Below are 22260 nucleotides of genomic sequence, written 5' to 3' on the forward strand. Positions count from 1 at the left end.
CTGGTTTGTGGGTTGTGAATGCCAGCTAAACGATACAATAAGTTATATGGCAATACAATAAAAGTACCCTCATTCACAATACTTATTTCAAAGCACTATGTCCAGGCTGGAAGAACTCTTTTGATACCACGGGTATCAAAAGAGTGGGAGAGGTCTGCATGGACGCCAAGTGGCTCCAGTCTAAAGAAGAGAAGTCCTCCCTCTTACCTAGCACAGACAAGCACAAGGCTGCTGCTGGGCTGGCATCCGAACAAAGCTCTCCAACAGCTGCTTGATAATGTGCAACCATTAATTACATTCTGATGCCTCAAGTCTGGCCTGTGTCGCTGAGCAGAGAACCCTCGCCTTGCTGAGCACGGAGCAATTATGTAAGAATGCATTGCACAATGTTAACAGCAACACAATATGCATTTTAAGATGATTCTGCCTTGCTCTTTTTCTAATTCACCCTGGGTCATTTAATAATATCTTCTGATTTGAATCAAGTGTTTGAATGGTTGATTGTATTGTGCTATTCAGATAATCATTTCTTTTATTCTAATAATGCTAAACAAGGGTGTAATGTTGCCTTGTATTTGCATGAGAAAACGGCATTAGCAGATTTCAGTTCCGTCAAAGAATATGCTGAGTCAATTTTGTATTGCATGACATTATGACAAAAGTTAAGTATAATGTGACATTTAGTGGATCCCAGAGAAATAAGTGCCTGACAAAATGAATAAACGGCTGGAACAAATCTGCCGGGGTCGAGGGCTTAATGGCTTCAGCCCTGCTTTAGCTCTCTCTTTGACTAGTTTATTTCCATTTTCTGTTTCTCAACAAGATGCTACTGAGAAAGGTTTTCAAGCAGCCCTGCATGCATATCCAGCTCCAGCTCTACCCTTCCACTTTGTCACTTTCATTTAAGCTGCCGCTTAACCTAAAGTGTATTGGGTTGCTTGAGTGCTGAGGATAAGATGATAGGTATAGTGAGGCATATATCTTTCACCTTGGCTGCTGTGGGCTGCAGTTGGGAAATGCCTGCTCCTAGCAAAAGAAAAATTACATGAACCGACCCACGGTGCTGGACTTGACTGTTATGTCAATACTGTCAGACCTTGGAAATAGAATTCCATGCAAACTTTCATATTGATAAGGGCATCTGTGAAGTTCTCAATAAACCCTGAAACTCAGGATCCTGTCAAAAAACTGGTTCAAGGGAAACTTAATTGAATTAGTTTATTTTATTTTATTGAAAACTCTATTAATCCAAAACCTTGTAAGTGATATTTAAAGTTAGTTTATAATTTCAAGAGTCAGGAATATGAAATGCTGCTTGTACGTACACTGTTATTTTCCAAATGTTCTGAATGGCAAGAAATGGCTCAGTGCGAATGAATGCGTGTTGGAAAACTGAGAAGCAGGGACTTTGGCTTCCAAACACTACCTCACTTTCAGATCCCACGGGTATACCAGCACATACAGGTAGGTATCAGGCTCTAATCTAATCATTTCCACCCAAATGGACAGTATTCATAGATATTCTGGAAGGGATCAAATGGTGAACAAAAATGGAGCTTGGGCGAGTAAGGTAATATACCTATTTTAGTAAAAAAGGAATATGAACTTCCCAAAAAGTCAGAATTTTCCAGCTCTATGAGAAGATTTGGCAAAACGTTGGTACATATATTGTATTTAGCAATGTAGTATGCAAAACAGCATCTTTGCTCCATCTCAAATCAATTAGAGGCGAGTCAAAATGGCATATAAAGCTCAGCTTTGTTAAATACTGTTATATTCTTGTCATGGACCATTGTCTTAACTACCTGGGGAAAACAAGCAGCTCTTTTGTATGCCATATAACCAGAGAGCTGTGCTATTTTGCCTAAGTAGAATACAAAGGGCTCAGTGTTTGACATCTGAACTGGTGAAGCATTGGTGCCTAACTGTTTCCTCTCCCTTTACAGTTATTCTCTAAACTAGATGACCTGGCAGTTGGCAGATGTGTCCACTTCCCACCACTACCACCAGCCCCCTCAAAAAACAGCAGCCTACCATGTGTCCAGATTCAAAACACAATACAACACAATGCCAACAAACAGGCCGATACAGGGGTGTTGGATGACTTGTCTTTGTATGGTGTGAAAAGCTGATGCTGCAGTTTCACAACACAATGACAGAAGGCGGAGACCAAGAATCTAAAGGTGGGGTTGAAAAGTGTTTGTTTGCATGCCTGTGTTGTGTTTGGCTGTCTCTGTGTGTATGTCAGTCAATGCCGTCAAAATAAAAACACGTCACACAATCATTCTCCAGCACACCATGCTTTATTCATCAAATGTTATGCAAGGCTGGATTACCAGCTGGGAAAGTAGGCAACTTCCCCAGGTCCCCCAAAAGCTCCAGGCTTACTGTGTTTACTGTATTTTGGGAATATGCACAATAGCACAAGGTGTAGGTGGGTCCTACTTTTCTTACCTGACCTTGAGGCCCTGTCTTGAAGAAGGCCCTTGTGTCCAAATCCATTTTTCAGACCTTCATAATTGAGGATTCGTGCCACATTTAGCCAAAGTATTTTGGGGGCATTTACTTTTTTATTAGACAATAAACAGTAAAGAGTAGATTGGAAATGAGTGGAGAGAAAGACATAAAATAAGTCTGTGGCCTCACTCAAATTGGGGACATTACTGTTCCATGGCCAGTGTTATAGACCTCCTGGCCACCAGGGCACAGCTTTTGTCACAGCTATATTAATCAGTCACAGGCCCACAGGCAATATTTGCTATTTGGCCTTTATTGACCCCCCTTGAATTAGTTAATGGTTATTTGATTTTATGCTATTTAATTTGGTGGTGGAGAAGTTAAGATTTTTAATTAGGCCATGTGAGCACAATATAACCAAAATAATGAAGTTCTTAATTAGGATCAAATTAAGATTGAAAAAAGGAAGTTAATGAAATTACCAAATTCAACTGACATGCTGGTAGCCTAAAGCTTTGGAGCTCCTGCTGTTCAGGGACCCTGGCGGTGGTTGTTTTTCTTTTCCTGGTTAGTATTTCAATCTTGCTTGTTGCATAGTCATAAATGAGAGTGTTTAATTAAATTACCATACAGCAAATCTGGGGTCAGTTCAAAAGGCTACACCTTTTTCACTGAAGAGATTCTGACATGTCACAGTAGATATATTTAGCTGCCTCGTCCTCAAGGTCCTGATATTTTGAAAACTAAATTATTACTGGCCCACTTAGTAACTAGGGATGTGCATGAGCCCATTTTTTCATGGTCGACTAACCGGTGAGTATAACAGACGACTAATCGAATATTCGCTGCATGCCGATATTCACAAGGTCTGAATAGATAATGAATCCAAAAATAATTTTCAATATTCATAACAAACAACAAACTTTAACTGTGCAAACTTTTATTTATTTAAATGATAATCAGCCTTCATTTCTTTACAAAAACACATTAATTGAAAGAAAAAATCTTACAGGTTTACAGACCCCTAAAAATATAACAGCGTGGACTTTTTTCTACCCGTCATAAACAACGCTGAGCATAGCCTTTACAATCATGTTAGACGTTATGTTAGTTTTCCCTCTGCGACTTTTGTCACGCTTTCGAGGAGCTGTTAGGTCCGGCTCCCTCAATAACGGTAACAGCAGATGGATGCTTTTAAAGTCAGCAGTTTTTCCACACTAGATTTTTGTGTGGCTTCGTCTGCATCATGTTCCCTCTAGTCAGCTAGCTAGCAGGCTAACTTACTACAGTGTCAAAGTAGCCGAGGGCAGGAATAAAAATGCGGTCCGTGTCAGCCTCTACTTCAACACAAGGTGGAGGTGGATTACAAAAACTTAGACATCCTCCTAGTGGCTGGAAGTGAAAATTGCTCAACTCTTCATCAAGTTTTTAAATGAAAAAACAAACACAGCACAAAGGTCAACGTTATACCCCACAAATGATTACATTACGCACATGTGCTTTCCAGCTTTTAGATTTCTAACTTGCAATATCCATTGATCGTTTTAAAGCACAAATAAATAATTTACTTAATAACAGAAGAATATGCGAATATAAACAAAACAGCTACTCAATAACAGTGACATGATTACTTTTAATTGGTTACTTCCACATCTGCTTATTGCTATGTATTGCTATTTATTTCTATGTGCATTCTTATTGGAAAATTGTTAACAGGGACTCAAATGAATCACTACTACTACTACTAATGTTTGCATTAGTCATACAATAAAATAAAATTCAATTCTGCGCATTGAACCATTCAAAACAGTTGGTAGTGCTCTGGGCTAAACCCTGGATCTTGTCAGCTCCTAGATCCGCCCCTGCTGCTTTCCCTTCTATTACAAGTCAAATGTCTTTGAAAAAGGTTTACAGGGGCCCTGTAGATCAATTATGCCCTGTGGCGCCCTCTTGATAGGGTTGATCCGGCCCTGCCCCCCAATTGTTGTTCACACACACACAGAGAGAGATTTCTTTGTTTAGGACAACATGCACTCATAAACCATGCAAAAGGCAACAATAACACACAGCCAGAATGAAAGGACCATACAAATTACAAGAATAACAAACAACGGTGAAGAACAACTTTTAAGGGGCATTGGAACAAAACTAACTTTAATATCTGCATCTTAACATTATGTATTATCTTCCAGACTGATGAGCTGACTGACTGTACCTGTCTACCTCCTGGGCTGCTGCCCTCCTCTCCGCCGTTGCCAAGGTTTCCGTGTACGCGCTGAGAGCAGAGCGGAGCCGCGCGATTGTCATACAGTATTGCCAGACATGGCGGCGGATCTACAACCCGAGTGGCTTTCTTGTCTCCCGTCTTCCTGGAGTTATGGGGTTACTCGGGATGGACGCGTCTTCTTCGTTAAGTAATTACCCTTTTTAAAAGAAAGCGTTTCCAGACATTTCTACCCATTTTCCGATTCGAGGAAAAGTCACCGTGTAAATAATGAATGCAATCCCCTCTCTCAACAGCGAAGAAGCCAAGAGTACAACCTGGCTGCATCCAGTGAGTGGCGAGGCGGTAATAACCGGACACAGAAAAACTCCAGGTAAGGTGTCACTCAGCAGCAGGCAAGTTTCTCTCTCATCTTTAACCTCTGTCATGTCTGCCGTCATGTGTTGTCGGTGCTTGAGCCTGTCCCCCTACCACTACCACTACCACCACCACCACTCAAAAAAAAAAAAAGCAGATAGTTCCCACAGTGGCAGAGAGGCTGTGACATCCACACCGTGTTTCTTAATGCATGAGTGGGCTTCTCTGCGCTCGTGCTGTGAAAAGTGAGCCCTCTCGTGCCCACCTCTGCCCGGGATCGTGACACTTCCTCGTGTCAAACCTTTTTTTTTGTCAGTGAAGTTGGACGAAGTGAGAGTGGATGTTAGCTACTAGTCAACTTGTCAGACAACGACGACGACGACGATGACTTTTAACGATCAGCCGCCATAATTTAAATGATTTTTTATGGCTTACTTTGAATTAACTTCAGGTTTATTGTTGACTATATAACTGCTCACATGTGTTTAGTTGACCAGAGACCAGTGAACTCCAGTTTGACAGGTAAATAACAAGGAAGGGTTAGCTGGAAATCCACAAAATGATCTTCCTCTTTATCAACCTAGCTAAAACCAGTTACTAATCTCAAAAACGGTGTGTTGTAAAATTAGCTCCTTATCATGTTTTATTCAAGTGACGTCATCATGCAAGTGTCTGCAAAGCTTTCCTAATAATGTCAAATGGGCTGTGAATGCCATTATTTTTTATTGTAGAGTAATTTGCAGATTATTTTATAGATTCTTGATGATTGTTTAAGTCAAAATGAGTGAAAAATACCCTCAGAAGTCCAAATTGAGAAGAACTGAAATTATTAGATGAGTAATAGTTACAGTAAGTAGAGTGACAGAAAATTAGCTAGCAAATTAAAATGCCAAATCCAACTGAATTAAAAGTAACTGTACATTTACTCACAATTTTGAGGTAATACCTTACTTGAGTATTTCCATGTTATGCTACTTAATACTTACACTTCACTACATTTCAGGGGAGAAATGTATTATTTTCCATTCCACTACATTTATTTGACAGCGTTAGTTACATTTCAGATGAAGTTTTGACACAATGGATAATACAAGATGCTTTTAAAATACAACATATTGTTAAAGATGAAACCAGCGCTGCAACTTTTTGGGTTTTGACTTCTTACAAACATCAGTGTGTAGTTGAAGTCACATTTGAGATGTCTATGAGTTGTTAACAGCTCCATAAAATAGTGATTATTTCATCACTATCTAAAATATTTACCCAGATTTGTTTATCACAACTTTGTTTTTTCTTCTTTCCGCCCCCTCTAATCATCTCACGACCCCTCAGATTTATTTGGTGACCCTTTGAAGGAGCCAAACCCCTAGGATGGGAACCACTGGATTAAACTATTAAACTGTATGTAAAGTAGTTGAAACTGGCGCCATCTCCAGCATCTACAACCATAACATGCTGCTCTAACACTGATGCTTCATTATTAATAATCTAATTATGTCCTATATATATGTCAGTCAGAGGGATGACGTGTACTTTTACTTTAATACTAAAATTATTGCGTTACTACTTATGTACTTTTACTTAAGTAAGGTTTTCAGGCAGGACTTTTAATGAATTATTTGTACATTGCTGTTTTGGTACTTTTACTTAAGTTAAGGATCTGAATACTTTTTCTACAGCTCTTGGGCTTTAGGAATGTGTGATGAGTGTTTTTTGACTATTTTCTAACATTTTATAGATCAAATGATTAACCGAGCAAAATATCTGACAGATTAGTCTTCAATAAAAATAAACTTCAGTTCTTGCCTTTGGAGTAAAGTCTTCAAATAGCGTCATTCGTTCAATCAACAGTCCATAACACAGAGAACTGATTTTCTTTTCAACAAGCAATCAACTAGTTTATGTAGTTATGTATCTCGTATTGGAAGTGACAGCTGGGAAGACATAGTGCTCCTAGCTCTAGTAAACTGTTGCAACATCTGCGTGCTCCACGAGTTTGTGTTGACATGTTTTTTCCTTCTTTCACAGACCTCCCCACTGGATGGGAAGAAGGATATACTTTCGAAGGAGCGCGGTGCTTTATCAAGTGAGTTTAACACCATGCCGCCACAAGGCACACGCCCATCATAACTTCAGAACTGGCATACCATATTTAAACGTGCCATATTAAATTCAAACCTCTTCCTCTTTGCATGTCACCATAATTGGAGCTTGACTTCATTATCGACAACAATTTATTTCCAGTTTTATCCCCTCGTTCAAATGCCTCGTGCTAGTCCTGAACACATGCTGTTGTAATAGAGATAAATGCTTCACGGCTGTGAGTTTGGAACCTTTACTCCCTGTTTTTGTGTAACGGGCCTATCACAAAGTTAATGATTACACAGCAACCTTGTGCAAATATATGACAGACATGGGTAAAGTGTGGTTGCTGTCTCCTCGTGAGCTGTTTTCATGTATTCAGACTGCTCAAAGCTTGAGCCTGCTTGGAGAGTTGAGCCCGAGTATAATGTGTTCTCTTTTTGTGACAGTTATCCTCACTGTATGGGTTTATATGATCTGCTCACAGTTTGAGATGATGCTGGAAAATATGTTTGAGGTTAATGCCAATCTATGGTATTATAGGAATTAGGAAGATTATATAGGAAGATGTTGTATTTAAAGTCCCCCTTACACTGATTTTGTTTGGGGGGTGCTCATTTGTTGTGTCTGTGTGGGCAGTAGAAAATGTGATATATCCTCCACGTCCATCTAAACAACTATGATTTCCTCAGTTTTTGCACCTCTCTGTTAGGAGATCAGGATATACATGAATTACATTAGTAGTTGGCTGTTGTACATAGTCTTTGAACTACAGTATATTTCACATTTTCCAATCTCGCCCCCTTGGTAGTCTGATATATGTGACTAATCAAAAGACATCACAAGGGCTGTCATTCAGCCTGCTCTGATTCATCATCCGTTGCTGCTAAATCTGAGGAGAAAAGATTTGAAATATTTTGTTATGTTGCATCTCCTAATGACATACTCCTTCTCACACAGCAGGTATAAATATTTTTTAAACTGAAGGTGGATTTCTCCACCACAACACAGCAATGCCTCGGGAGTATGATTGAAGATAATATACAGGCTAGGAATTTAGGATATTATGCCTTAATATCCTTGCTGAATCCCCTTTCTTTCTTTCTTTGACTTCCTCATGAATTTGAGAAGCTTCATGTGGCAGATTGCCAGGCAGTCCAACTCAAAGACATGCATTTTTTATTCCAGCATCTATCACTATAGTTTCTCACAGCAACAGACTAGAGGACCACTTGCATTAGTCGTACAGTCCAAACATATTGTAGTGTTCACTAGGCTTTGATTAACGGGCTGCATCAATGAATTATTTCAAAACTGTATCTTTCTCTCTGGATTATAAATACATTATCTACATGATCTATTTATAACTATATTAGCCCAGTTGCTGACACGGCATTTTGTATCATTGCATACATTTCAAATATGTCACGTCTGCCGTAGTCATCTTTTACCAACAGTCCGAGTGCTGGTCTGTGATAGCCCTTTTGTAGTGATTGAAAATGCTGAAACACATGCAAAATGTATCAAATCACCTAAATCTGACCAGCAATATTATAGATATCCACACTCATACAGGTAATCCAGCAGTGTGGTATCTCATACAGACCAGTTTGTGCATTGTAAAAATAATTTCAAACTGGAGCAGCCAGAGCAATAAGATGGATCATTGCCATGTTCATTCAAGTAGCATACTGTTAATTAAGAAAGTAACACCTCAAACCACAATCACACAGACACACACACACACACACACACACACACACACACACACTGCTCCTCTACAGATTAACCCCATTATATCCTTTCTCTCGTAATCCACCTGTCTTTATTTGGTCATTCCCCTCTGTCACTCTTCACTGGTGCAAGACTGACAGACTGACCCTCTGGGCTGTTAAAGCAAAGTGCAGACTTCTGTCATTTGTTATCCACAAGGAACGGCTACTGTTAAGATTTTATTGTTACTACTACTCTTATTGATAGTCCTTATCGGTCCAGTTCTTTATCCATACTCTTACTTGTTCTTTTTAATTACTCGAGAGCTGCTTTTTAAAAAAATCTATTATTTAAAAAGAAGAATAGATTAAATGTTCTCCCCTGTCAGCCATGGCTGGAGATCATAAAATGTAAACACACAGTTACGCAACTTCAAACGTTATGGCCTGACACTGGCAGCGTTGTCATCATTAGGGGACAGTTAAATACAGACTGATAGCAGCACTGTTTGTTATCAATATTTCAGTACAGACCACTGAGGAACCGGTACCATCCCTGTTACATGACCATCATGTCCGTCATTTTTCTTTTTCTTTTTTTAGCCCTACATTAAAGGACCTGAGTCAGCATATTAGTACGTCTTACATATCACAGTTCATTTTCTAGTGAGCCTACAGAAAAACTCTTAGCAAGCATAAGACATAGCGTATGCCTGTTAATGAGGTTGACTATACTGTTTAAATTGAAAGCAAGCTAAGGTAGATTTTGTGGGTAAAATGCAGATAATTAGCCCAGATGTGACCCAGGACTCTTTTTAGTGAGACACATTTACTGTCTACAGGGACTGAGCCAAGAGATTTGGCTTTGTTGTTTTTAATTTCACAGGAGCGTTTAGGATTCTGGTTATGTGGTCAGAAATATTTAACAGTCTGCCACCGTCATAAAGCTGGCTGTTGGAGCTAAGGCACAACATCAATGTATAAGCCTGTAGTGCTGAAGCTATATCTTAGATGTACTTAAGCTTGAGTAATTGGGGTAGTATAAATTCATGGCTGTTAATTCCATCGTGACTCATTGCTTTGACATAGAGATTTGTTGACAGGTTTATGTGATGAATGTTTTGGACAGTGCTTGGGACATTTCAAGTCTTTATGAAAGACAGCCAATAAAAGCCTCTGAAAACTGTCCAAAACCATTTGCCTGATGACAGTTGGATAAGTCTACGTCTTATATTTTACAGTAGGTTATCATTACTTTATCATTCAAGTGCATTTATGGTTATATTTTTTTTTGCTTTTTCTGCTTTTTTTTGTGCAGATTTTTGAAAGCCAAAATCAGACACTCAGCTCGTTTGTTTTCAGACTGGATCATTAATTCTTTTCTGTGACTAAAGGTTTTTTTTCTTTTTCTTTTTTTGAGCGTGCGAAAAGATCTGGCCCATTCACATGCTGGCTGTGTGGCTTGGCTGTAAGCAGTGGGTTACACAGTGTGAGAATCAAGGAGCAGATTGTGCTGACGTAGACTGTCCTCTGAAGGCATGTGTCAGGGGAGGGTAGGGAAGGGTGGGGAAGGGTGGGGAGGATGGGTGCAGGTTGCTGGTGTGATACTGTGGACTAGAGGCATGGCCCATCCCCTGGATTTGATTATTATTTTTGGTACTGTGAGTTTATGAATGGGTGAAGGTCAGTGCAGATGCTAATTGAATCAGTCATGGCTTTCTGCTCTCTTCAGCCTGAGCAGACTTGATCTCCTTTGAGTTTCTGGCTTGTTGGCTCATTTCAGTTTTGGGGGAACTGTGTGTCAACTGGCCAGTGCTTGCTCCCCTACTAACAGAGAATGAGATCATGAGGAGGTGTAAATCTGCCAACTATTAGCTTCTTAATTTCATTCCCAGGCAGACATGTACCTGTATAACTGAAGTTGGTGCATTGTGCATTTTGACTTGACTTTTATGACCAAATACCTGAAAATCTAATACATGTTAGCCAGAGTTGTGCTTTATGTTTAGTGCAAATATGTCCATATACTACTAACAGAACACATTAAGACACATTGCACTATCTCTGTGTCTTCCCATCTGCTGTGGCTCATTGAGGACAGAGGAACAGGTCAATAGCACCCACCCATTAGTCCTAATGCATTCATGTTTTTTAAGCCAATGGCATTTAGCCCCGTCTCAGCTGCTGAACCTGGCAATAAATCAGAAAATACACAACTCCATCCTCGTATTTTGCTGTTTTTGCGGCGGTCCTGCAAGAGCTGAGCCAATAATCCACACAAGCAGAGTCACAGATACTTTCGTTTCACCTTTTTAAAACCAGCATTTTTAATATCCACGTTTCTAGCTAGCAGGTTTCTTCTTCACTGCCTTCGCTGGTGTTGTGTTTTGTAGCTTGGTGTATTATTACCACCGCCTGTCAATCAGTGGAATAGTGTGAAACTATGGACAGGACTGTGTAAGTGTCATTGATGTTTGTCCTCATACGTGTACACGAGACAAATCTGTGAACAACTCATAAAGTAAAACTGGCCCACAGTGCTACTGGAGGTCAAAAACTACACAAGGACCTTTAACTTCTTCTTTGTGCCCTTAATGGACAGTTGGGAGCTGGGAGACATGGGATGTTTTGCTCTGGCAGAATACTGCAGGCAACATGGGCTCTGTGTAGTATACTATAGAGTGTATATATATATAAGTGATTGGACATTTGATTTTCATGACATATTCTCTGTGTATGGCTCTACTAATGAACAGCCACCCAGAAAATGATGTGTTTATTTAGTTTTTGTTTGTGCCGTAAACAGTGTTTGATGAGGCACTACCATCTGGAAGATTTGTGTTTTCCAGTTTTATCTCTGTGCTACATAATCCTGTATTTTAATCTCTGAATCATATTGTGCAACACCGAGGACATAATATTGGCAGTTTAACCGACCATTAGTCAAAATGTTTGTCAAAGTCTGCTAATGAGGTTCTTGACCTGTGAAAACCCCTCAGAAATATTCATCGGGATAAATGGGGTGCACTCAGTTTGGCTGGTGCAAAGTGCCTAATATTACGGTAGGAGAGTGATGACCTTAATTATGAGTTGGGTTTCTCGTGTATGCAGGAAGTGTTTACAGCAATTATGTGAATGAAAAGACAGGTGCAGAACTCCTGCCAGCTCCCTGTCTTTGTTCTCTATTCTTGTCTCATTTATTCTGTCTTGGAAAGGAGGGGAAAAAACGAACTGTTGGAGTCGTGGGTTAATTGCTGTAGATTACAGAATGAGGTACAGTAAGTGCCATGTTGTTTTGAAAGCTTATAAATAAATAATACAGTAGAAGGCTCTGAAAGTGGACCCTCACAGTGCTGTAGGCCAGTCTAGTTTGATTGTATGCTATTTTTTAATGTTTCATTTGATGTCATTTTGTCAGTGTCCTTTTGTCCACAACCAGCATGGTATGGATGTTATGATTTTTATACAGTCCTATGAAGAAAATGCTCCGTGACCCAAAAAATTACTGTCAAAATAGTTAAATGATCCACTTCCTCCTAAGTGTGGAACAATAATTATAGAGCCTGAGTTCCACCTGACACCTTCTGGCAGTTTGCCACTTCGCTGTGGTATGCTTATAGGTATGCTAGCCGGTTACCTTAGTTACTGTGTAGTGTCGCTGCTGTCAAAATGACAAATGAGAGACCCTTATAACTGAATGAGTAAAGTTGTTACTAAAATATGCTCCGTTATCTCCATAGAGAAACGATACCGCATTTCCCCATCCTCCACCTTTCTCTCTTTTCACTCCACCTAAGGCCGCTCAGCAACGATAAAAACAGAAACAAACAGAAACATGTGGTTAAAAAGTATGAAATTAAATGATGTGGTTTAGTCCCTCTGACTGATATACTGTTAAATATGACATCATTAGGTTATAAATATTGAAGAAACCTTTATTAAGTCACATGTTCTTTTAAACCTTTATTTATTCAGGGGAGTTTCTCTGAGAGCTCTCTTTTTCAGGAAGGCCCAGATCACATTCACACAGTTAAAATATTCATACCAAGAAGCTGCCCAAGTACAACCATCTGATCTGCCGGCCACTGAGCAACTCCACTGCAGAAGTTGGAGTTAGGGAACGTTGCTCAAGGGCACCTCAGTGGCTTCTTCAATTTTCCCACCCATATTTATTCTATCAGTCTGAGGATTGGATTGGCACAAACTCGCTTCTCTAACCTTTAGGCCATCACTTCCCCTCAACATGTTACTGTTGTAGCTGCTGGAGGTGGAGCTCATTTCAACTACTTTACATACAGTCCAGACCATAAATCAGCATAAAACAGCTGTCAGCAGATGTCCTGACTCCTTACCAGAAACAGAAAGATTGTTTCCCTTTTCCACTGCAGCACAACTTAACTGTTTCAGTAATAGTTTGGGTCGCTGAGCCATGGCTGGATCTTAACATTTTTAAAAATGAAACTCCAAAATGTTATTTCCTACCTTCCTTTTTTCCCTGCTGTACCAAAAATGTACCGAACCCCAAAACCAAGAAGGTACATAACTGTGAATTTCGTGTCCTGTCACAGTGGTGTCCTTTGAGGGCAATTTTCTGCTTGTGAGTTCTCATCAGTATAAAGTGCAACATAAAATATAAATATTGTACTAGCCTACTCTGCAACCACCACTTTCATCAGGCTGTTCACTTCTGCTGCTGCATAATTAATCACTCAGAACAGAAGAAAGCATGTCAATTGAAATCTGGCCAATTATGACAAAAATCTCTGTAGTGGATTTCTATTTAGCTGTTGGCTCTTTTTTGCCTGGACTGAAACAGCAGGGTCAGGCATACAGATGTGGCTTTCTGTGAGTGAGTAATGAAGTTACACCATTGGTTGGCTAGCTGACTGTTGGAGTTTCCCTATTGGCAGCTGCGCATTAGCAAGGGATAAGCGAGTAGTCTATTTCACTTGAATTTACTGACATTACCCCCCCCTGGATATTCATGACAACAATGACAGGCTGCAAAACTTTTAGGGTTTGTCTGTAAATGACCTACATAAACTGTGAAGGAAACAGGCGACACTGCGACACAGAGCGACACTGTTTCCTGCTCTCAGCTCCAGTATTAAATGTAGAGAAGTCAACTGAAGTCATGTTTAAACAGACACATACCAGCGTCTCTACCTTCTCCTCCTCTGCCGCCGCTGTGATCCACTCTCTAGCTGGCAGTGCTGTCAGCAGCCGGCAGGAGAGACGCTCCGCTGCTCGTTTGGATTTTATTACTGAATGAAATACCAGGATGCAAACTTTTGAAAAAATGTCTTTTGGTGTTATCGCATCACACTCGATGAACAACAGAATTAAAATACATAAAAAACTTATAATTAATTAATTTATAACAGCCTCCAGATGAACATTTAATATCCAGGAATTCACGTTATTACCACTGACTACTCCTGCAACTAATTGGCCACATACACAGCCCAGCCATATACCATACATATCATATCTAGCCATATACTAGGTTTTAGTCTCTTTACTCCTCTTCTTGTGCTTTGAAGGCCAACATAGCTGACTACACATTTAAAAGTAACTTGAGTGTTGTGTTGTCACGTGGATTCATATTCAGTGGTGATAATTATCAATCAAAACAAAATAATGAAATCTTCTTTTCTGATACTGGAGCTCTACCGTTCTTCTCCAAAACCTGTACTTGGTTTTGCGTGTCATAATGACTAATGTAGTAAAAATGTCTCAGACGCTTTTTATTCCCTGTGACTCGTGTGTATTATTATGACTCACATATAAAGGCTTTTGTTTAGAAAACACACAAGTTTGAATCAAAAGATGATCCTGTCAGAGATATCCCTCCAAAATCAGCATCTTTTATTGCTTAACTGGACTGTCATGAATGCTTGTATTGCTATAGAAACACAAAATAGTATTACACATACAGTAAGTGATGCCATTCTTATCTTAACCTTTTTAACCTAATATTTACTTTGATTGATGACTGTTCAGATATGCTTTTCCAATAAATCTGTGAGTAATCATTCAGACAGTGGCAATACTTGTCTTTTGGGATTTCAGGATCTTCAGGGAAAAGACCAACATACTGATAAGAGAGCATTTTATTTTATATGACTTCAACAATAGTATTTATTTGTTCACTTATGTCCATGGTGGCTGTATTCCAGTGTTCACTCCGAAACCAAAACCAATGCAAGAGGCTAAAGTGCTGGAGCCGTAGAGCTGAGGGCAACAGCAGAGTCAAGTGGTAATTCTTACACATAGATCATTTGTTTTCTTAAAAATGTTAATTATAGCCACTTTAAAGTACTAAATCAACATAGTGTAGAATCAAATAGTTTGCCATATTACCTACAGTCACATGCCTTTCCAGATACTGAAGTTCAAAACACATTCCCTCTCAAAATACACTGTCATTATATAGCATGTGGACAGTTACATCCTAAAACAAGGTAGCATTTAATAATACAAAATGATTTCCAGAATAAATGGCAGTAAATGACAGTGGAATGATGCCTTTCATTTGTCCATACCCGTGTTTCTGTTCTCGCCTTATCTCTTTCTAAGTTTCATCTCTGCAGTAACAGACTTCAGACGCTGACTCTTGAGGGCATCAGTGAAATGAGGCATCTTATCAGAGATCTGAAGAATGGATTAGCATGTCACAGACTTCAAGCATAGGGGATTTGTTTTCATTTTCGTGAGTGACTTCAGCTTAAGTGAATAAAAATCCCCCACCAGTGCTAGGGGACAGTCTGAGGGATGAGCTCATACTGACTCTCATCTCTGTCCGTGCTGGTTTGGCAGCAGCTTTGTACCGTCGCTTTACCTGGAATCTAGACAGAGTTGAGGGTTGAGGTCTGAATCGGGGGGGGTAACAATGGCGGGAATCCCTGCGAACCCTCCGTAACGCTCAGCGGCAGACATAGAAAGATTCTCCCTTCTCTCTAAGGAAGAATCCAAGTTTCAATCTGTGAGCAAAGCTTGATCAGACCTGATTATATAACCCTGAAAAACCCTGAAGTAGTGAGAGTGTATGATTCAGTGTCCAGAGGGGGCTGTGATTGAATCATTGATAATTGATCACAATTTGGCCTCCACATTTAGTCTGATTAAACTACCCAGGTGAGTTATTGGCTTTACATTTAAAGTGCCTGCTCTGGTGCATCAAATCAAGTGCTCTCTAGTCAAGAGAAAGTCACAAGTGTTTGCTTCAATCTCACTGTGATTAAGTGCTTCCTGCCTCCTAAGCATGATTGCAGCTGCAGGCAAGAGTCACTTCACAATTCTCACTTTTCTATTAATGGGTCAGTTCTTTTTATACAATGGGTATAGAAAGTATTTGTCTCAAACATAGTTTCAGTTAAGAGTTACATGCTATAAATCAGTGCTCATGGTATATTAACATCGTGTGTGGTCAAACATGAGGAAACCCCCTCCCCCAAAATATTTCAAGTTCTTCAGATTCTTCTCAATAAATATGTCAAACATGGACCCAAGGATCCCACATAACCCGAATATTTTAATTTTCATTGAATAGATTCATTGAATAGGCTCAGTGTGATGAAGCCCGAGATGTTCAGCATATAAACATCACATAGCTTCATAGGAATTCGAGGACAAGCAGATATTTACTGCACTGTAAATGTATTATTGTCTAGTAGGGCAGACATTTTTTCATTTAAGAAGAGGTGTGTTTTCATTGCAGTTGACAAAATGCAGCCTCAATGTTTAAGCTTCATACTTTCTCAGCAGTTACCTCTCAATGGTGAAACAGACTTAATCAAATCTAATTAACCTTAGCCTGTGCAGGGTGCTTTTTGGAGATACGTTCACAGTCCACTTACACACATGGATGTTTTGGTCTTTGGCTTCCTCAGCGTGTGTGTCCTGGCTGGAGTACACACCCTGAAGTATTTCCAAAGATTTAGTATAACGAGAAGAGCCAGCAACCATCTCATTTGTTTGTGCTGGTACTACAACTTATCCCCACTTGCATTTGGTGAGAGGGCTTTTTTTTAAAATAATACACCAATTTAATCTAAAAAGAGTTGTAAATAATTATATAACTTAAGCAGAATAATTGTAATGATGATTTTAACCATCATCGTGAATCCATGTGTGTTCATAAAGACGTAATAAATTCCCACACACAGCTAACATTAACATATTACACTCTGGGGACGATGCCTTTATTCTGCAAACCTCTTAGAGGCTGTTTACCCCCCCCCCCCCCTTTGGCAGGAGGAGGTTTCAATGGCTGTGGCTGCTGACTCACTAACTCTGTCAGTGCTCGGTACTCACGCAGCGCACTTGTGTGTGTAATGTGATTAAAGAGGGAAACCGGTGGATCTGGATCTGCTGTACATCACGCCTGTCCCTGGCTCCATAACTCTGTGCTGTGGGGCTGGCTGGGTGCTGACTGAGGAACAGACAGATAACCAGGCGGGCTTTGAGCTACTCAGACCGCTCTCACGCGTTTCAGTCTCTGTGGGGGTCCCTGCCATCTGGCTAGCACTGGGAGAAAAGAGCGTGTGTGTGTGTGTTTGGGTGTTTGGATGCTCCGTGTGTGAACATATGTGAAAGAGATCTTCTGATGTCAGTGACCGCCCCAGGTGCTGATTAAGACTCAGTAAAAACCTACATCAGACAAAGTTATTCTCTGCATCCCATTCTTGGCTGCCTGCGTTAGCGTTCTTTAACGTGTGTGTTGTTTAAAATCGTGCGCATTAATCGTTCTTTGTTCCTCTTTTTATTTTTATGGGAAGGAATCTTTTCAAGGCTGTTGTGTGTGTGTGTGTGTGTTTGTATAGAAACTAAAATCATAGCTGCCTTTAACAAGATCAAGAGCCACTGTCTGCAGTGATCTCAGTTAGCAGTGTTAGAGTGCAAATAAGACTCCTCATCATCCTCATCAAAATCTTTTATTGTTCTACAAAATATTGTTCTCCAGCAAAATGTGCTTATTCTTAATGTGAACTACACATAGTAGTTGAAGGTCAAGGCCTGCGATTTTATTTTTAAAATGTTGTTGCTTAATGTCAACAGAATTCATATTCAGAGCCAAACCAACAATAAACTCATCCCACTTTCAACTATTGTGTGGGCATCAAAGCGTATGTATCATATTCCTCCATTGTTGTCCAAAAACTGTTAACACATTAAGACCTGATGCAACATATGCTTGTCAGTGAGCCTCGGCGTTGCACTGAGTGACACCAACATTATGGTAGTTTGTTTAGAAATGGCTCCAAAGACAAATAACTACAGTCACATTTTCACTTGCTATCTTGTTGTGCTGCACATCACGACCTTTTGACCTTTTAAATTGTACATTTCTCAAAGAACTTTAGTTTTGATATTTAGCAACAGAATTTAATATGTTATTACTAGGGCTGTCAGCGTTAACGCGATAATCGCGATTAGATTAATACAATCCATAACGCGTTAATTTTTTTAAATCGCATTTTAATTTTTTTAAATCGCATTTTAATTTTGCAAGCCTTTTTGTCCCTTCTACTCACCCGTAGACGGCTCCTCTAGCTGTAGTGCTATGCTTTGAAGTGGCCTCCTGCAGTAAACCTACCACGGTGATGGAAAGTAAGAGAGCTACTGGACTTTTGAACGGCTTGTTTAACTTTAAAAATCTTTGATACGGTTCATTTGACAAGTCAGAAGTAAAATGCAACCTGTGTCAAACGGAGTTTAACTACCACCGGAGTACGTCGAGTTTGAGTTAGCACCTCCACGCTAAACACCCAGGTGCAGCCAAGCGAGCCTGAGCTCCACCAAAGAACCATTTTGGAGTGTGGGAGTCGCAGCAGAGCCGTGATTGATTCCCAGTTAAGACACTCTGGTAAGAAATGCTTTACATTATGGGCTTAAAACTGCCTTGAAATGTAAAATAACAGGATTTTAAACATGCAATTCAAAACGTGATTAATTGCGATTAACTATGGAAATTCTGCGATTAATCTCGTTTGACAGCCCTAGTTATTACTCTTTGGAGCCATTTCTAAACTTTAAGTTTTTGGACAATAATGGTCTACAGCACAGACAGGATCAAATATATTAAGTCTGCCTCTGCTCATTTCAGTTGCTGACAATAAGAAAAGCACAGAAAATAATAGCTGATTTATGTATGTTTATATGTTATAAGACTGTCAACTGAATGCAGGCCTACAGGGGAACCTTTAGCCTACAGTAATTATATGGCCCTAAAGCCTCTTACTTGTGTAGTGTCTTTGGTTTAATGCTGATAGAGCTGTTGAACTTGAGTAATCCCTGTAGTAATCTGCAATGAGCTGTCCTTTGCTGATGTTGTGCTGGGTTGAGTCTGGGGACAGCAGTCTTCACGGTGGGGGGGTGGGGGTGGGGGTGGGGGTTCGGTCAACTTGTTGGTTTACTATTATACTTATTATTCCACACACCTAGATGTGCAACAGGAGAATTTGATGCGGTGGCCTCGTAACAATTTTATGGAGAAGATCAGATTTACTTTTCACAAGATATGAGGAGAGCAGGGAGAGATATAAAATCAGAGAGGCAAAATATGTGCATGACACTGCTCTCCTCTTATATCAACTATTATAAATACCCAACTTCTATGATTGCTTAGTTGAGTTTATATGGTGGAAATCAACCAGTTATTTTTGATGTTCATATCTGTTCTGTCATCAGGGTATTGGATTTCTCTTAAACCTGTAAACATTGGTGCTGTCATAGTGTGCCCAGACAATGATGCACCTTCTTAATATATATCCTTTCCTTTACCTCTCTCTGTCTCTGTCTCTCTGTCTCTGTCTCTCTCTCTCTCTTTCTCGCTCTCTCTGTCTCTCTGTTTCTCTTGTCTGTCTACCTCAGTCCAGCGGACAGTGCACGGCCCAGTTGTTTACCAGATGGTCTGTGATGATTAGGCAGCTTTTGGAAGCCGTCACTCTGCTCAAACGCTGTACAGCTGTGAGCTCTTGGAGCACCATGTTAAAATGTCCACAGAGGGGCTTTGGAACTGTGAACTGTTTCCTGAAACAAATTGCTACAAATTCGGCCATTGCTTTTTGTCTTTATCCACATCCAAACAGGCAGCCAGTACAGTCTTTGTTTATTTACTCTTTTTTTTTTTCTTTTCGGGTAGGGTGGGGCTGGGGGAGTGGTGGTGGTGGTGGTTTGAACTGTCTTGCAGAACTAGAAACTGGACCTCTGTTTTCACGGTGATCACACCTTCATGAAAAGAAGCTTCTGAAATACTGCAGCTTATATCTCCATCTCACACTTTTCCAGAGGATTGAATAAGAGTGTAGTACTATACTGACGTTCTTGTTGCTGCCAAGTTTTCAATTTAGCAGCAGCAGTGAAGGGATTAATATCCCACCCTCCTGGTCCTGTGGCTTTGGCTTATTCCTCTCCTTCTCTCTCCCGGCAACATTGTCAGCTGCACCGTTCCCCCTGCAGACCTCGCGTGTCCTCAAAATCATCGTCTCTCCCCGGCACATGTTGTCCAAGCTACACATAATGTATGCTATCAGCAGGACATTGTTTCTCTCTGTAACTCTCATAAGTTTTTAATCCTCATATATCTCAGTGACAGCACAAATGCTTTCGGCTCTTTAGGTGCGAGCCTTTGATGTTTTCTTGATCATGAGGAACACAGTAAGTGCATTTTTAAGGATTGGGAATAAAGTGACTGGCTGCCCACTATGTAGATATGATAAACCTTCCCTTATCTCTAATGGTGTAATCACATCTGGGAGAGTTCTAGATCGCACTCGTTGAAACCATTCATCCAAAAAGTCCTTAAGTAATATCATAACTGTATGAAGGACTTCCACTGTTATTCCCAACAAACATCAAGCCAAAGTGAATCTGCTTTTTACAACCACTTAACAGGGCCTCTTGTAAGTCTGTGTGCTTGCAGTTTAGTGCGAGTCCCATCACGACTTGAGTGCACTGTAAATTCTGCTGCTACAGATACACTTGACAGATATAAAAAGTACTCAGGTCATCATCACTGCTTTAAATAGTACCAAATCCTCTGAGGTGTATTACCATACTGTCAGATCCATCAGATTAGACAGAGCAGAGATGTTTAAACATATCTGAAAGCAAAGCTAATATCTGTAGAGCGTGCTGAGCTACTGACTTAGTGAGGGGTTTAATTCTCTGTCTGGGTGCTCAAGGGGGGGGGGGGGGGTGCATAGACACTGGAAGTGATTGGACAATACTCTGCATTTATTGCTCAGCTGTGGGGTAGTGACTCTTGTGCTGTGAGAGTCCTCTCCCACGCTCTGTCCACAGACCTGGTCGTCCCTGCCCGAACAAATATTTGAACTCTGTGCCAAGTTTCTCATTGAATAATGTATACCTGCTGTGATTGATATTGTACATGTGTGTTTCTCATAGGCTTAAAGGCATCACTGGAGTTACCGAAAGAGGAATGTGCCAGAGTGGGGTTAGACTCAAAGGGAACATACACAATTTGCTGTCCCCACGAATACAAATGAACAGGAGCTGTTTGTCCAGCAAACACAAAACCCTGGAAAAAACAAACTGCTAAATGCACATCTCTTGATCTAAATTGGTGCCTTGGAAGCATTGCGTGCCTCATGCTTACTGGAGCTCCAGCCGTCTGCTTGAGGTCAGGTGATTCACAGATAGCTGAAGCGAATAGAAAGGCTGAGTACTGTACATACCCATACCCATAACTCTCACTGCGATTGTTTGCCAGAGTCCAAGGTAGCCTGTTATTGTTTTGTTTTAATAATAATAATAATGATAATAATAATAATAATAATAATAATAATAATAATAATAATGCATTTTATTTAAAGGTGCCTTTCAAAGCACTCAAGGCATATATAACACAACAACAATACATCAAACAACATAAATCAAGTAACATGTAGTGCAAAGATAAAGAATAAATATGAATGTGACTACAAAGTGCATTTGTATGATAAATAAACAAGCAAAATAAACAATTTGGTTTTTTTCTTGCAGAACATACACATTGGGAAATCATTGTCCATCATGCCCTCGTTGTCACAGTCCACTTGCTCAGGCTGAGGTGGACTGAATTTATTAAATGCAGTAAACAAACGCATAAAAAAAAAATTCAGCATTTTTCTCCAGAGCACTTGGCGCAAGCATGGTGAATGCATTTCCTACCTCATAAAACATTTGCAAAGTCTTTCCTTCTTTTTTTTCAACCTGCATTGTTTACATCAGCATGTGGTCTTTAGTCTTTCATAATGCATCTCTACATTTTACAATAGATTGCAAAACATTACCATTACTGAACTGTTACTGCACTCTGTTCTGTGCAGAAATGTTGATTCATTCACATAATGACACAACTTGAGATACAAATAATACTGGTGCCTACTCATGAATACATTGCTCTACCTTGCCACTAGTGGT

The 22260-nt window shown here is 40.0% G+C and overlaps 1 protein-coding gene across 4 annotated transcripts in view; it reads left to right on the plus strand.

Annotated features, from left to right (window-relative positions):
• Positions 1-2060: 2060 nt before the first annotated feature.
• Positions 2061-22260, plus strand: part of LOC128358355 (pleckstrin homology domain-containing family A member 5-like) — an 83919-nt gene continuing 63719 nt past the window's right edge. Inside the window, exons 1-4 of one of the 4 annotated variants that reach the window (XM_053318600.1) lie at positions 2061-2183; positions 4650-4871; positions 4978-5054; positions 7067-7124. In XM_053318600.1, the coding sequence (XP_053174575.1) occupies positions 4780-4871; positions 4978-5054; positions 7067-7124 (227 nt within the window). In that variant the 5' untranslated portion in view covers positions 2061-2183; positions 4650-4779. Of the gene's footprint in view, positions 2184-4649; positions 4872-4977; positions 5055-7066; positions 7125-22260 lie in introns of those variants that run through there. The other 3 variants (XM_053318597.1, XM_053318596.1, XM_053318598.1) reach the window with 3 other exon arrangements.

The sequence above is a fragment of the Scomber japonicus genome, chromosome 5 (assembly GCF_027409825.1).
Source record: "Scomber japonicus isolate fScoJap1 chromosome 5, fScoJap1.pri, whole genome shotgun sequence".
NCBI lineage: Eukaryota > Metazoa > Chordata > Actinopteri > Scombriformes > Scombridae > Scomber > Scomber japonicus.